The sequence below is a fragment of the Mytilus galloprovincialis genome, chromosome 4 (genome assembly GCF_965363235.1).
Source record: "Mytilus galloprovincialis chromosome 4, xbMytGall1.hap1.1, whole genome shotgun sequence".
NCBI classification, from domain to species: domain Eukaryota; kingdom Metazoa; phylum Mollusca; class Bivalvia; order Mytilida; family Mytilidae; genus Mytilus; species Mytilus galloprovincialis.
In genome coordinates, this window is record NC_134841.1 from 20,597,222 (window position 1) to 20,615,334 (window position 18,113).

Here is an 18,113-nt window from a genome sequence, read left to right on the forward strand (position 1 = left end):
CAAAAAAATCAAAAATTGATATTATGTTCATTCGGTATAAAAATGCTCAAATTCATAGATATTAAAGTTTTATTCCGCTAGATAAGCGATCACCATCGATTTTAAATTTAGAGTATCATTTCTCTACGATCAGCCATTTTGTCTTCTTTCCCGGTAAATAAAATCGATATGTCTATAAACCCAAAAGGAACAAAACTACAGTAACCGATGTAGTCGCAATTGCGTGTCGATATCTTGTCAATCGTACGTTTTTTTTATCCGACTTACTAACTTGATACGGAAAATATTCTTATTTTTTTTAAATTACCATGGTCTGTTGTTTTTAAACTGTTGATATTGGAATTAGGTAAAAAGTCAAAGTTGAAATCATAAATAAGTGTTCCGTGAAAATTGTTTTCGAAAATCTAATTTGTTCATAATTCTTTAAAGTAATAAACTTTTTTCAAATAACTTATAATCTTCCCTCATCTGATCACCAGCATGGCTAAAGGTATTACTTTCAAAGGTATTGTGAGGGGTGTGAGGTGACACGTCCAGGTATTCAAGCGATTTCCTGTCGGGCTTGCAAGTTCATGCATCGTTTCACTTCTGCATGTATTGATCAGTGTACACGGCTGATAACTTATAACTTTCCATTTTGAACTATCAGATGTATAATATACAACTCTGTCTTACTTGTCATTACTAAACTCATACGCTTGTTTATGAATAACATTTCTGGTGTAAAGAATATTATTCATAAAAATATAAATAATACCCAAAAAATAAGATTTGATGAAATTAAAATCTATTTAAATATTTTTTCCAAGGGTGAATTTGGGAAAATGTAATATATACTCATTGTCAATGGTGAAGGACAGATTGGAACATACCAGAAATATTGATTTAAAAAAATGTACGCACTTGCCGACGATTCGTTTATACGACTGGGTAGAAAGTTATGGAACTAAAGCGCAATTTAAAATATATACATGTATACATTAAACATAAGAAAAAAATCATATATTTTGAATAAATTGGGGTAAAAGTTTTGTAAATAGACTAGTCCACGTATGCCAACAGTATGTAATCATTGAATGTCGATAGACTATTGTATACCAGAAGAAGAAGAGAACCAATTTGATTTAAATACAGGTCGATGTATAACTTTTGCTTTGGTTCATTGAAGTTGTCACGGGAAATAGTAAAATCACAGATTTATATTTCAATAAGATTGTTCTCGAACAAAGGAAGGAATTCGTCATCACAATTGTTATATATGCCACTGGACGAACACTAATTATCCCCTTGAGGGATGTGAATATTTTGCTGGGAAACTTTTGAGTATCAAAGTTTCAAATTAATTTCGGGAGTTATTTTCGTTCTTGGTATTTAATTACAGAAAAAAGAATAAATTACTTGTCCGCTAAATAGGGGTATTCTTGTCAGTTAAAAGACTTTTAGTTATATTTAAAAAAAAATATGGAAATATGACATTAAATTGTTTCTGTCGTTTTTTTTAAACATCGTTAAAAAGGTGTGTGTCTAAGGTGAACGCCACAAGAACCCTGTAATACTAGTACGAGAGTATAGCATGTAAACCTTGCTTCTCAATAACATGGTTGTATTGGAAATCTTTTCATACAGATTGACAACTCATGGTCCGATATGCATGTAATATTTGCCACATAACGCCCATAGTTCTTTCTACCATCATCATCTTATTCTTTGATATTGCTGTAAACATCGATGGTTCACACCCAAACAAAATGGGAGTAATGGACCCTCAGAGCTTCCCCGTGTTATACACTTGTGGAACTTAATACATAGACGAAATTTCTGTATTGAAATGAATCTACATCTCACAAACAGGATTTTCAAATTACGATTTTGAGTAATCACCTTACACAATGTTACAAACCAATATAAAAGTATGGCAAGATATAACCATGAAGGAATTTAGTTTTTGTCAGTCGCAAGAACTCATCACTATCATAAACGTATACGTATATATGCATGCAGTTTCAAATATCAAGAACAAGCGGTCGATGTCGATAGTCCGTTTTCTAACTGTTCAGAGTTCGACATGTCACTTGTTCATTCTTGGAAGCCTTCATATTCCCTGTCCAACGATGGGAACTCTTTCTGATTGTATTGACTATAAATGCTTATATGGTAATTCTGCGTTTATCTGTACAAGTGGTTGCATTTCCTCTCCTTTCCCAACAAACGAACGAACGAAACGCTACTAGTCTGCTTTCTCTGGAGCTCATCCTCAAAGGCGCTTATACGTCAGGAAACTTACATGTATGTATACTAATAATGATTGTTTCAAGAACAACGATGTATGGACGAACTATTCTAAATTCGTCAATCTCAGTTATGCATGACTAAGATATAAGTTTTATTACAACTACTGTATTATTTGGATTAGTGACGGCTATCATGTTCAACATTGCACAAATATCATCATAGAATTTTTAAAAAAAATCCTCAAAAAAAAAATGCCTTAGCTTAGATAATTGGTATTCTTTTCATAAAAAGTTCGTGTAAATGATTGTCAAATGAATTTAATTATGTAAGAATAAAATGTTAAAAAGAAACTAAAAAACATCATGCATTTTGTATGTTGTATTTTTTTTTCAATTAAAAACTTTAAAATTGCTATAGTTTTATTAGTATTTGAACACAGCCAGATTTGAATACAAGTTAAAAAAATTCCGGTAAAGTCAATGATATCAAACAGATTTGCAATGGTATATCAAATTGGGTAATATTGCATTTAGTTTTTATTAAAGATTAAAACTACTATTTTTTACTTCATTTACGCCAATTGCAGCTAAGAAAGTAATCAAAAATTATTTCCTTGTATTTTTATGCACTTTCGGAATTACGAATCTGAATTTTATTTTCAAATAATTTACACAATTTAATTATTGTATCTTTATTCTCATCGTGTATTAAATCTTAGTGTATTAAAATCGTGACAGCATACTCTTTCTACTAATCCTTTCTGTTTATCCTTTCCAAATAACAACATGTATACCTGTGTTCGCTTGAACTCACACCTGCGGCTAAATAGCTACAAGGTAAACAAATTGACCTCAAGCCGAGAAATATACAGTGACCTTTACAAAATAATATACACACTCTGCTCACACTTTAGTTGCATTGAAATGATTATCAAGACAATAACGGTAAATAGAACTGAAATATTTTCAGTTCAATATCAGTAAAAATGTTCAATAAATATTTTATGAAAAAAATCTCAACAATAATTAATGAAATTTATTCGAAAACATTTACTAGAGATAATTTAATAGGAATTTAATTCATCATTACAAAACGGTATATGCATATTCATTTTCGTTCATGCTTATATTGTGGTTAATGACTACGACCATTCGTCAGCTGTGCGCTTTTAATTACGTATATTGTCGATAAGATATAAGAGTTAAACAGATTTTATTTTTTCCCAGAATTCAATAAATCGGGCTAATACGTCACGACCCACTCGAGAATTCAACCAAAAAAGTTACAAATACTTGATTTTCTCCGTTATTAGAAGGAATATAAATTTAAAACTTTGCAAATGTGTTTTTTATGTTAAGATGAACATAATTAGATGATAAGTAAAAAATCGCGGAATTTCCCTTTAAAGTCTTAAATTATAATGAATCTATGTTTTTGCTTTGAGACAAGAATTTTGTGGAGAAAAAAAAGCTAAAAATTAATTGCGTTTCAATGTCAGAAAGAGCCTGGGAAACGCTCAGAATGCACGATTTTGCGTTATTTTTCTCAGAGCTTCTGGGGGCCTTGAGCGGCCCCAAGACTCCTCGCCAAATTTTTTTCGCCTCGCTCGGCTCGGCAAATATATTTTGACTCACTATTAGAAGAGGCTAGTTACGGCTCTGCAAATATTACAACTAAAAACAAGGCCTTACAAAAAATTTCTTCCTTGCCAAACAAAAAAAAAAAAATCAAATGGTAGAGCTCTCCTTTAATTGAGGTCTGGACCTGGCAAGTCGGTAACTGCTAGTACAAATGTAACAGTCCTTATTTCGCTTATTTTAATTTATGTACCATTGTTGTTTTGCTTTAAATATACTCATGATAGTTGTTAAGTATTCTTACCAGAGACATATATACGCATGTGTATTATATATATATATCTCTGTTCTTACAAATCTGATTGTAATATTGCGCCTGTCAGGAGTCTCTGGCCTTGCTAGCGTTGTAGCGGTTTTTTTTTCAAAATTTTGTTCAGACATGTTTAGAAATTCAGTGCGACTTACATGATTTTCGCACAATAAGTGAACAAAACTTGTTTTAGGGCCAGCTGAAACCAGCCTCCGGGTACAGAAATTTTCTCACTGTGTTGAAGACCCAATGGTGGCTTTGTGCTGTTTTCTGCTCCTTGGTCGGGTTATTGTCTCTTTATATTCTCGATTTTATTTACAAGACATTAAATTACTTTGAAACACACACACATTGACTGAGACATAAAAACATATAAGATATAAATAATAACATATATCTATCTTTCCGTATGGACTCATTTTGAGTGTAGAAACTAAGTCCAGTGATGAACAACTAAAAACTGCCATGTGTATATATGCACAGTGAGTTAAAAATGGAAGTATATATGCAAAGTTAAAATATAAGATGGTTTAATTAGATTAGTTGTGGCCTGAGTAGTTTCGACGGTAGCTTGAATAACGTGTCGAAAAGGTTCCACAGACGGGGAAGCTCGGAAACCTGAAGGTATGGTTTTGAGTATGATAGTCGCAGGTATAACTATCAACAAGACAAAGACCACGTGACATATAAAGAACAAATCGATAGCATGATTTTCATATGAAACACACAATTTAAGATTGACAAATATAACATAACTATACAAACCACAAATACAAAATAATTGGAATTAGAAAGGCATAAGCAAGGGAAATTTTATTTATCTAATCAAGAACCCATAAGGGGCATAATTTTACAACAATAATATGCACAATATGATTGGAATAAAGAAAAACAAGAAACTAATAGAATTTTATCATGTTATAATGGACAGTACCAAAGCCTAACACATATAAGCGAAAGCATGGAAAGCACAGGTTACTGAGACGATTGTAGCAAAATTTACAGCTTTTAAGTTATAGCAAAAGTCCATTACTAGAGTAATCAGTTGACTTCTGGTTATATAGTTAAAAAAGACAGCAAACTAATAATATATATATCAAGTTTGAAAATGTTTATTTGGAGAAGTATATAAATCTCAAGTACTTCAGTACAAGTTTATTTCTGGGACAGCAAAGGACGTCATTATTTCGATGAGGTACAGGTTCATATTTCGGGGGGGGGGGGGACAAGAATAAATACAATATTTTATTAACTAGACAAAAGTTAATAGCAATTTATTCTTTTCCCCACTATAAGCTCGTAACCAAGGCTGAATATCTCACGTGGTAAATAAGCTATGCCTTTGTATCTTAAATTATGTGCATCTTTTAAAAGGGCTTTCAATGATTGCATGCAAAAAAAAATAATAAATCTGAGTTCTCGTACTGGTATTTTTCCTTTTTCTTTTGTGTCTATTTTTTCACCGAAAAGGTGCCATGAGATGAAGTTTATATTGATCAATTAATGTTAAATGTTAAATTTTGAGTTTCGAGATATGCGTACCATTTTTTTTCAAATATGCGAGATTTGTGTATTGAAAAATAGTTTTATGCAGAAACACCAAAATTTGTCACCTTATCATCACAATGAATACTCTATCCGTTAGGCCGAAAACTATATTTTGTGAATGTGTTTAAAATTTAGTACCTATAACAATTACCTTGAATTTGCTCGGGTTGCCAGCATTTTTTATACGTCTATTCAACTTGGTCGGTTTTAGTTCGTCATAATCAATAAAATAAATGACTTTAATAATGATATCAGTCCGAAATATTTAATTTTAATAAATCTTCCTTAAAATGCACGAGACAAAATTTTATGAAATATGATCTGAATATATATTTGGTACCGCGATATCATGGCTCAGTAGCATGTCAGAGTTCGAATCCCGGCAAGGGAAGAACAAAAATTTGCTTCCGAAAATTGACAGATCTGATATTGTTGGGCTGTTATTTAGACGAATTATATATATATATATATATACGCAAATTATAGCCCGAAATCCGCTCACTGCTGACGCGAAGAATAGACTGGATGACCGGCTGCCAGGCTTAGCCAAATGTAATTATGGATAATCTCTGACCTTTAAGGATACAAAATGTCATTAACATCACACTATCCAACTAAGTTTCATATGGACATTGTCCTACTCTGGAAATTATTCCCAAGACGAGGACAAACTATAATGATCAATAATAATTTTATAGACAAAAATACTTTATATATATTAAGCAGTGCATCCCTACTATACAAGACAAAAAGTTCAAATTAAGAAAAAAATTCAAGTCTTTTTTAAGATGATTTTCACATAGCCTATAATGATGGATGCTAATAATATGTTTGTCAATTTAGTTGTCGCCTGTCAGTCAACTATCTGCCATACTGTATCTGTATCAGTGGGATTAAAAGCTGCATTGGAAATCTTTATCTGCGGCGTTATTTATTTTTACCAAAACTCACCTGCACCGGTAAACTGTATACTGTACAAATCCTTGACTGAGATTAGTCGAAGACGGCGACCTTTAGTTCGGTGAGCCCGTCGTTTGGTATCGTGGTGGACATGTGTCTAATCATGCTACACTAACCTTTTATTTGTATATTGGCATGCATTATAAGACTTAAAATACTCAGCTGTAAAGAAAACAAAATTTTGTATTTTTGTGTTGTCCTTATATGTTATGTGTATCTTTATTTTTAAATGTACTGTACTCGCCGAATGTCACCAGAGTCAAAAGAATCAGTTTCATTCAATGGCGGGGGGGGGGGGGGCACTGACTGGCTAAGAGGTGGACCGCTCCAGTAATGCTTCAGCCATAACCTATATAATAAACCGTTTTTTTTCTCATAAAAGTGGGGAAGGGGGGGTGGGGTCCCTGTTAAACCCTCCAAATCCGCCTCTTTTATTTGCTTTATAATATTTATAATAAAATAAGGAGGTGTAGTTTGATTGCCACTGAAGAATAAGTAAGCTATCCACCAGAGACTAAAGGACTCATAGGTTTAAACAACTATTGTTAACCGTTCTGCCGTTAACAATGATTGATTGATTGTTCACGGGTACCTTAACGTCCAGTGGCAAATATTTCATGCATGTTCAGGTAAAAAACAAGTTAACAAGTAATACAAAGGTAGGTCTTGTTTAAATAGAGGGCATCCAGGATGATGGTCTGGGACATTTGGACTGCCACTGCAAAGTGAGGGTATATTGGATAGGGACAGAAATTTTGCCTTCCAACAAGCCACCTAAGGACCCCTCAAATAGTTCTTTAACCATGAGCACACCCATACAGTATAGCAAGCTAAAAGGTCACCGGCATGACAAAATGTGTCACAATTTAAAAAAAGAGAAGAAATTCATCAGCATAATATAAACAATAAACGAATACAAGTAAAGACTGTTGCGGGGTAAACAGTTTGGAACAGAAATTGTAAGGAAAATGCGACTTTTACCACATACAGCCAACTGCTAGAAATGCATGCTTAGATTTCTGCGCTGCAGTGTCGAAGTAGGACGGTTTCTCTGCTCTTTCTTGATTTTTGTGTGACAGAATGTTCATTTTCATCCTGGCTTGTGCAAATGTATCTATTTTCAGTACTTCATGACCCGTTCATTTTTTTTTTCATTTTACAAACTTCTCCTCCACCTCATACACTGAGAAAATCAATTAGTCGTTCCCTCATACAGGGACTTTCTATACTAACCTATAATAGAAAGCTACAGTATCATGTAAAACTAATATGAAAATTTTAACTTTTACATTAAATTTGCCACGAATTTGTTTATATAATTATATACATAATTATGTTGTATTTGATTATTACAATCTTGCCACAGGTGATATTAGAACCGTGTCTTGACTTCAGTGGGTTTGAATCTTCGCCCTGACTGGTGAAGTGAATTGATGGATTTATTGACCTGATATCTGAACGCATTGTGGTTTTATTACCATGCATTTCAACAGTTAACATGTTCCTTTCAAATATGAAACTTATTTTATTTCAATAGCTAGTCAAGTTTAGTGATACGACAGTCCCTTCAAATCCAGTCCAGCCCAAGTTTTAAACTTTTATACTGATGACTCAATACCTAATATTAAAAATAACCAATAATTATAAATACGAATTAGGTCCGTGTTTCTAATGTGGTTAATTTGTGACGCCACATTCATAAAATATTAAACAGAAAGATTTTATGAATATAAACAAACAAGAAAAACAACTTTATGACTGATTATGCCCGGAGACTATATACGTGCAATGTCAAGGTTCTTACAATTCTTATCGCAGCAGGTAAGAATATTTCAAAAACAAAATTTAATCTTATAAATCTGTAAAAGGACGATTAAATTCTTTTATAATAATTTAAAAACAAAACAAGCGAAGACCTTGAGAAAATATCAATTATTCTTTCTCGAATATTCATTGTCGTAGAAGTTCTAGCAAGTGAGTCAATAGCCGTTCACTGAAATGTTTTTTGTTTGTTATTTGTGTGTGGGTTTTTAAGGACATATCCTTTTGTATCTGTCAGATCAAAATAGTTGCTACAAATTTTAATTCTTAATGGAAGCGTTAGTAGTATTTAGAGGGGGCGGGAGGTTTAAACGCCTTTTAAAATTGACAGTTTTCAAAAAACGGCGGAAAACTCCTAAAACGATAAATATGACATACAGTTGACCACTTTGCCATGCTTGGTATACTTGATTAAGTCCTCTTCATTTGAACTTTGTTGGTTAGTTGTCGGTGGTGAACTTAAATGTTAATGCCCCATCCATCACTACCGGCATAAATCCGATCTTTTTTGAGCCCCTTCCCCCAACTGTGACAAAATACCGCTTCATTAGGAGGATACCGAATGTGACAAATCCATGCTCCATCGAAAAGAACAATTTATCTGATTCATTATTTGTTATGGGTAGGCCGGTACTTATGATTGTTATGGGTAGGCCGGTACTTATGATTGTTATGGGTAGCCGGTACTTGTGATTGCATAAACAATGATCATCAAAAGTAAATGTACTACACTCAAGAGTTTAAAGTTTTGTTTCAAGTTCACTAACCACACCATGGTAATACACTTCACATAAACAAATAAAAAAATACCTTTAAATATGTTACATTTTTTCTGGGAGTATTATACTCATATATCAGTATATGGTACTAATGTTACTACTTTTAAAAGTGTAATGCTTTGCTTATATAGACAAGTGTTGCCACTGTATATCAGTGGCTTGAAAGGAAAAGGCTGGGGTTGTTGTTGTTATAATTGTCATTAAATTTTTATTATTTTTATTTTGACAGCAAGTATCACAAACATCATTGCGTTATGATTTCATTTATGCTTATCTGTATATGAAACTCTGCCAATGGAAACTTTGAAACCGTCCTTATTATTGTAAACCGGAAGCGGAAGACGATACCACCGACGTCATTTTAGGATATTTTAAAAGTTGGGAACTGAGGTCGGCAGTTCTGTGGGATTTCCTACAGTTTTACCACCTTGGCTTAAGTTGTGAAGTATAAAACATCCACCCGAAGATAATTAAGCAAGATTTCATCATGAGTGACTGTACTGTAAGTTCAATTATCCCCGAAATTCGCGAGGAAACTGTTCCATCCTCTCCAGATGTTCAGAACGGTGACGAAAACGTGGTCATATCGTCTATTCAAAACATTCGACTGGACCAGTTAAAAGTTGATGACGAAGCAAATAGTAGTGTCTATACGAGCGAAGAAGAAGGTGGTAGTAGAAATGCGTCTGATGAAAATGATCGTTCGAAATCACCTGAGCCAGAATTTATCGCACCGGACGATGAACTACGTGACAAAATCGTAAAACAAGTGGAGTTTTACTTCTCTGATGCAAATATTCTAAAGGATGCTTTTCTTTTGAAACATGTTCGAAGAAATAAACAAGGATATGTAAGCATTAAACTAATTACATCTTTCAAAAAAATGAAATCGTTAACAAAAGACTACCGAGTAGTTGCATATAGTTTAAGACTCTCTGATAAGCTTGACGTAAATGAAGAGGGTAGAAAAGTACGCAGAAAGGATCCACTTCCAGAGTATGATGAAACAATACCATCAAGGTCCATTGTAGTTGTAAACCTACCAATGGAAAGTCCAACTATTGAAAATGTGGCAGAAGTTTTTTCAAAATGTGGAGAAGTTTCTTTGATTAGAATTCTACGTCCTGGAAAGACAATTCCTCAAGACGTAAAGAAGCATGCAAATAAACATCCTGAAATAGGAACAACAACATGTGCCGTAATAGAATTTGAAAAACATGAACATGCCAAATTAGCTGTGGAAAAATTGAACAATACTGATGATTGGAGAAAAGGGATGCGAGTCGTAATCCTTTCTGCTCAAAAGAAGAAAGATAGAAAAGATCAGAATGGTCAAGGTAATGATACTGGAAAAGAAGATGATGAAGAAGATTCCAAAAAACTAAAAAAGAGACGTGAACGACGAAAGAAAAACAGAATTGATGAACTTGCTAAAAACAATGATTCATCTTGTTACAGTAGTGGCTCAGAGGTTGAAAGTTCAGGACGTGGTCGTCAGTCGCATCAAAAGTCACTGAGCCCAAATCATTTAGACGTTAATAAACTTAGTCCAGGTAATTCTCCAAGATCTAGTCCAAGGTCAAGTCCAATGACTAGTCCAAGGATGCAACGGAGTAAGTTTCAGCATGGTAAATCTCCATTGGCAGATAACAGTCCAAACTTGAGCCCTAGGCATAGTCCTAGGAGTAGTCCAGAAACTAGTCGCAAACAATACACTGATTACTCTTCAGGCGGGGAGGGTAGTCCATCAAGTCCATGGATCCGTAGGAGGATGTTAAAAGCTGCACAAGAAAAGAGTCCTCTAGCATCAAATGAAAGTAATGGACCAAAACGCATGCATGACATGGAAGGTGTGGTACGTCAACCTAAAGGACCAGATGGTACTATAGGATTTCATCTTGGTAGAGGAAAACCAAGAAGTAGTACATTCTCATAATTGTTATAACTTATAGGCATTACTAAATGTTTTATTACATGTACATGTACAATGTATTAAGGCCAAATGAAAAATATTGATACAGGAAATATCTCAAAACAATTTATTTTTTCTTACTCAGTAAATGATAAAGTAACATGTACAATTAACAGTGTTTATTTAACAAATTTTAAATTAACCACAAATGAAGTATTCTTTACAACTGAACATGGAAAAAAAAGCAATCTTGTAAATGTCTTCACCATTGATGTACATGTAGCTTTAAGTACATTGTTAGTACATATATTTTTGATTTGGTCTTAAACAATATTTATTGTTGAACATGTTAAACTGTCCTTGTCTTTGTTGTGATTGAATATATAGATGCATTTGTTCATAGATATTCACATCTTCATAAAGTAATATTTTACAAAGTAAGGCAGGTTTTAATCTATAGTCAGTTATTCATTAAATTATGATTTAACGTGCTGTCATGGCTTTTGTGATAGTTGATAGTAATGTTTGTCATTTTAGATATTAAATTGTAAGTTTTATTTCAAACTTTTTATAGGGAGTCCTGTCAGTATATATTATTATGATTTTTGGCAGTATTGTCTGTAAATATTATAATGATTTGCACAGTTATGTCTGTAATTATTATCATGATTTTTTATTGTGAAAGATTGTTGTGTGTTTGGGTCAAATAATCTTAAAATGAAAGAATTGTAATTTCTAATTTAAATTAGACATTTGCTTATTTAGGTCTGATTAACTTCTATGCATTAATACATGATGGTGTAAACAGGTCTTTAATTTAAAGAATTGCTTACTACAATACTAAAGTAAACAATTTGTGCCACATGCACAAATTTACAAATTCATGTACAATGTATTTTGTGTAAATATGATTTGTTTACTGAGCATGTCAACCCACTAATTTAATAATAAAAATAAATCAAATTGTCTCTTTGACTACAACAAATAAATGTAATTTAATTTAATTTACACCCTGATATAATTTTTATACTACTATAACTCAATTAATTACATGTATGATGAAATCGACAGCTGTCAGTCCTTCTAGTAAATTAAATATAGTTTATTTATTCAATATTCATATATTTGACAACTTATGATACCTTTTGGGATTTATCCAGACTTTAATAAAGATTTTAAATTACTATATGTCAGAAAACTTTTTCTAGGAATTAAATATTTTATTTAAAAAAAACATATTGTTTTTCTAGCTCCTCATAATCATAACTTATGGTACAGGGGAGACAACTTTGGTTACATCAAAACATATATAAAGCTGTTTAAATGTTCGAGACTGATAAAGTTACCCTTATGTCATAAGCAAGCAATCAAACTTTATTTGTTTTATCATTATTTAAATTTTAAGAATTTCAGTTTTTTACACATTCAATCATGAATAAATAATTATGAGAATGAACACATAAAATATATTATTTTTAGTTGTTTTATTTTATTAAGTTTATAGATTAACCATGTTACCTTTTCTTTGAATATTTGTACCTGGCCAAAAGTCATTAAAATATCTTGTTCTTATTTTAATGAGGGCATATTTTTTAAATATCTCTTACATAATCATGATGATGAGGTACATTTGTACATTGTACGTTAAACTTCATACTGTACATGTATCTTTACCAATGTTTACTTTTGAAGAATTAATTTTCTCAGTTTTGTTCCAATTTTATGAAATGTATTTACAAAATTAATATAAACTTGTACTGTGGTAGGAACATTAACTATCACAGAAATGCTTCAAAAGACTACTGTCAGACAGGTATGACATGAAATGCAAGTCTGTCAGTATGCTCTTCAAGCATTTTTAAAAATCATGATAATGGAAAAGAAGTTTTATTTATTTTTTTTTTTTTTCCATTTTAATCTCTCCACATGTCTTTTTATGTCCATGATGTCAATTTACCATGTTTAATCTATGGATATCATACAGTGTTTACATAATAGATAGAATATTAAGGGAAAAGATGTAATTGAAATGATCACTAGGTAATTTAGGTATACATTTTCTAAGATTGTTACCAAGGATCGATGTACAACAAAATTTGTATTTTACACATGTCTTAAGTGCTCGTGTTCAGATTAAAACTTTGATATTATTATTACTGTACATTTTGTACATGTAGTTCTGAAATTATTGCACATATTTATTGATGCTTTCATTATTTGCGTTAAATGATGTTTCAATAGGGCTGTTGAACCACAGGCACTTGTTTCTATCCATTGGAAGACCCACTATCAACGTATATTTACGAGAAGGTACCCAACTACTTTTTTCACCTCTCCGCTTAAAACCCTTATTTCTCTGTCAATTCAGTCTCAATTTTTTTGTTCCATACACCATTCGATTCATGAAAAGTTTATCTTTCAGATGATATGCATTGTATTAACCCTTAGAATACCCCTTACCCCCAGTCCACAATATTTGTCAATAAATTTTCATGTTATCATTTTAGTCCTCCTACAAAATACAACAACAACCGGTTTAAAGCAGAAAAATTCAAAACCGCTTGTGATTGGTCGGTTCATAGTTCATAGGGTCATTCACTCTCTAGATTTTACTTTAATCATTTGTAACTCTCTAGACTTATCCTTCACTGTTTTATGCAAATTATCTAAAACGGAAATAGTTGTATTTTGTAGGAGGACTAAAAACGATCACATGAAAATTCATTGACGAATCTGGTGTACTGGGGTTAAGGGGTACTGTAAGGGTAAATACAATGCATATCATCTGAAAGATAAACTTTTCATGAATCGAATGGTGTATGGAACAAAAAAATTGAGACTGAATTGACAGAGAAATAAGGGTTTTAAGCGGAGAGGTGAAAAAAGTAGTTGGGTACCTTCTCGTAAATATACGTTGATAGTTGGTCTTCCAATGGATAGAAACAAGTGCCTGTGTGTTGAACAGAGCTTTCAATGTTAATTACATGTAATATAATGGTCATCCTGTCCATTAACCCGGTGGATAAAAACATGACAAAATTTCTGAATTTACAGTAGCACTATTTTTTCAGACAACATACAGTGGCAGACCCAGAACTTTTTATAAGGGGGGTGGGGGTGGAGCTGACTCACTGACCTTAGGGCTCCAGTCATGCCTCAGTGATCTCCAATTTTTTATTAAATGGAGGGGCTAGATCCGCCTATGTATTATATGACCATGATGACAGAACCTTTTTTCACATTTTTTTTTAAACGAAAGTCATGTTTTAGAATGGCTGATACTGCATGCCTGTCTGAATATTTGTTAAAGACTGAAATTGGCTTCCTGTGAAATTATATATCAATGTTCATATCAGATCTTTATTGTTATTATCTTCCAGTGTAGAAAATCACTAAAATTCTGAGCATTTATATTAATGTTTGGTTAAAAGTATTCAAGGAATATTGTACATGTTGTCATTATTGTTGCATACATTAACAAAGTGTTCAAAAGTCTATTTTCACTACTTATAAAATGCCTTTAGAAATTGTGGTGTCAAATATATTGTAGATTAGTTGATGTTAAAGTAATGCATTGGTCATGTTTATTGTTAATATCAACTAGCATGACTAGTAATGATATACATGATATACAGGTGATAAGTTTATTTTCTTTGCCATCTCTGGTACACCTCTGAAGCTACCCAGAACATAAGGGAATCTCATGTAAATTTTTCCTCCATGAGTTTTTTTACACACTGGTACTTTTTCGAATAGAAACCGTAATTAATGCAATTTCAGCTGCTTTGAAAAGTCAACAAAAGGGACAGTGCTAAAAAAATAGGAAACATGTTTGAAATTATTATTCAGGTTTATGAACAATTATATATAAATATTTCATCAAGAAATTTTACGCCAGTTATTCACAAGTTTATACTTTTTTTTTTGATTACTTAATCAAAGCGTTTTAACTGATGTATTGTAAACAGAGGCGTCTAAAAGTGCTATTATGGAGAAAATGGTTAATACTGGTTTCTGCCATGAAGCTTGCAAGATCATGTTGATACTTTAATAGATCATTTAGATATTAAATACCATGTAAATATTTCAATTTACCATTCCAATTCATTGTTATTTTACTTCTTTTTTTTAAATGTTTTTTGAATTTGCTTATCTTGAATTATGTTTTATGACTATATTGCTCATTTATAAAAACTGTCTACTTTTTATGTGGTAAAATCTTTTTCAATTACTTATCATAAACGTTGTCCTAAGAAGACCATTTATCATGTTTATATCAAATATTGATCATATTATCTATATGATTTTTTTTTTTAGATTTATGTACATTGTATACCCTTTAATTTATATGATCTTAAAAGATCATAAAATTTCATCAAAAATGTTTTTAATGTTATGCTTTGTAGAAATAAATGTAATGTGTAAGGCTGAACAAATACATTAGTAATTACTACTTCATATGAACATGATGAAAAATATATTTAGATATATTTCACAATGAATATCAATGAGTGACGAACATTTCCAAAAACAAACTCTAAATTTCTTTTCATTCCAAAATTTTAGCTTGACAAGATTTTAGAATAAAATAATATAGATAATTTGGAAAATAAATTTCCCTTGAGATAAAGACTTTTTAATAAGATTTAAAGTGTGACCTTAACTTTCGAGAAAATGGTTTGGGATGATTAAAATATTCATATGATAACAGACTTGATTCAGTCATAAGTTATCTATTTGACTTTTTGGGTGTATTTATATAAAGCAACTTCAAACTGTAAGAATACAATGATATAAGTGAAAATAGGATAATTCCATTCACTTAAGCAAAATCCATTAACTCATTTTTGTAACATACAATTTCATCATATTAACATCTCAAGATATATATATTTTTTGGCTGTAAAACTGCCAAAGCTATTTATTTGTCAGGTCTTGTCTATGATTTCATACAAATGTTCATTCTAATACAATGTATTGTAAAAATCCCACCTTTCAAGCATATGTGATTCTTTTCTTAAAGCATTGTTTTGTAATAATAATGTATACATACATAAACATTGAGCAAAGTTTCAAAATGGCAATAATACAAATAATGTTTATGAAACAAGAAATTTAATGTTAAGACAAATGTAGGATTTGTTCATGTTTAAGAACCCAATGTTCAAAGAAAGTAAAGGCAGTAAAATAGAGAATAGAAATGAGGAATTGTGTTGTAATTTTGCACTTTGACATTTGCATATGTTTTAATACATTTCAAATTATTTTTAATTTGAATACAACATTTCAAAATTGTTTTTAAGATCCACTTTTGGTGCAAAATATTCAATTGTTCAAAATATTTTCTACATTAGAGGAAATTTTATAAAAAAAACTTTTTTTATTTTTGACAGTTTTAGAAAGACAATGTTTTAAATAATGTTCAAATCGTTTGTTTCCAACTAGTAATAAGTTGTTTATTGCTATATATTAATCTTTACAATGTAAACTATATGTGATCATGTGACTTTGTATTTATTTTGAATTGTTATAAGAGAGACTTATAAAACTATTTCGCGGTAAGGTATACTTTTTACACAGCAGTTTTGTTATTGTTTGTAAGTTTGATATGTTAATAGTCTATTTCTGTACTTAAGGTGCTGTGCATTTTTTGTTTCTCATTTTGCATTCCAAATGCAGAAAATCATGCATTTGAATAAAAAAAAAAGTGGAAACTTAAACATGTGTTGTGCTGGATTTTATTTCTTTATTGAACCTCATTTGTCACCCTGTTTGTATTTCCATCAGTTTATGCATTAAGCATATCAGCAAAATATTCCTGAGATGATTCAATAGATTTCCAAAAAGTTTTAGAATAAGAAACATTATATATTACAATTTGGTAAATAAGTTCTGACACTTGTAGATATTGCCAGTGACACAATTTTAAAATAGAATGTTATGGAGTCTAGGTCCCTACCGACATCTGTCAATGTGTCAAATGAGTTTTCCACACTTTTAACTTTGTGCTTGACGGTATCAATTTGATATTTGGTGTATTTTCATCATGACAAGTTTGAAATTTGTTCTGATCTTAAGATTTTGTCCAGAGTTATTGTCCATAGACTTTATAATTCACTCAAATATTACTATTCTGCACTTTTTTCTTTGTGCTTGAAGATATTGATTTGAAAATTGGTATAAAGTGAGGGCAAGTCACAGATATGGTCACGTTCAAATTGTGTTACGATCTTAAGATTTTGTGCAGAGTTATGGTACTTGCACTAAAAAAAATCTCCCAAATAATAAGTTTTCCATCCTTTTTTGGTCATACCTGAAGACGTTGACTTTGTATTCATTTATAGTTTACACCTTCACAAGTTAAAGATAAAGGAATCATCTGGTTTAGCGTTTTGTTCAAGTAAATGAAATTTAAACAGGAAAGGAGTTTTGTCATTGTATGTATTGCCATGCAATGCTCACAGAAAAAGGTAAAATCACAAAAATATTGAACTCAGGGGAAAATTCAGAACGGAAAGTCCCTAATCAAATCACAAAATCAAAAGCTCAAACACATCAAACGGATGGATAACAACTGTCATGCTTGTTTCATCTCAATTTTTATTAAAATTTGAAAATAAGGAGAGTTGGTTTGATTGCCAATGAAACAACATTCTAACAGATTCAACTGAGGTAAATATAAGGAGCTATATGTCACTGTACGACCTTCAACAATGATTAAATAGGAAGTTGGAAAAGTTAACTTCATGACAAAATGCAAAACAATTTTAACATGAACAGCCTGGTTTATTTACAAAACGATGAACAAAAACCTTGTGATATTGACAGCCGCCAACCACTGAATAACAAGCACCTAAAAATGTGGCAGATTCAAACATGTTATTTATTATTACGGTGTTAACGGCACAACATAACACATGTTTTAAAAACCAGTTGAACAGGACTAAAAACATAACATCATAGCACAAAAAAAC

At 31.6% G+C, this 18,113-nt stretch overlaps 1 protein-coding gene across 1 annotated transcript; it reads left to right on the forward strand.

Annotated features, from left to right (window-relative positions):
* Nucleotides 1-9,456: 9,456 nt before the first annotated feature.
* Nucleotides 9,457-13,023, forward strand: LOC143071595 (la-related protein 6-like). The gene has a single exon (XM_076246005.1). It carries the CDS (start codon nt 9,715-9,717, stop codon nt 11,161-11,163), a length of 1,449 nt encoding a protein of 482 aa, XP_076102120.1. The 5' UTR covers nt 9,457-9,714; the 3' UTR covers nt 11,164-13,023.
* The last annotated feature ends 5,090 nt before the right edge of the window (nt 13,024-18,113 follow it).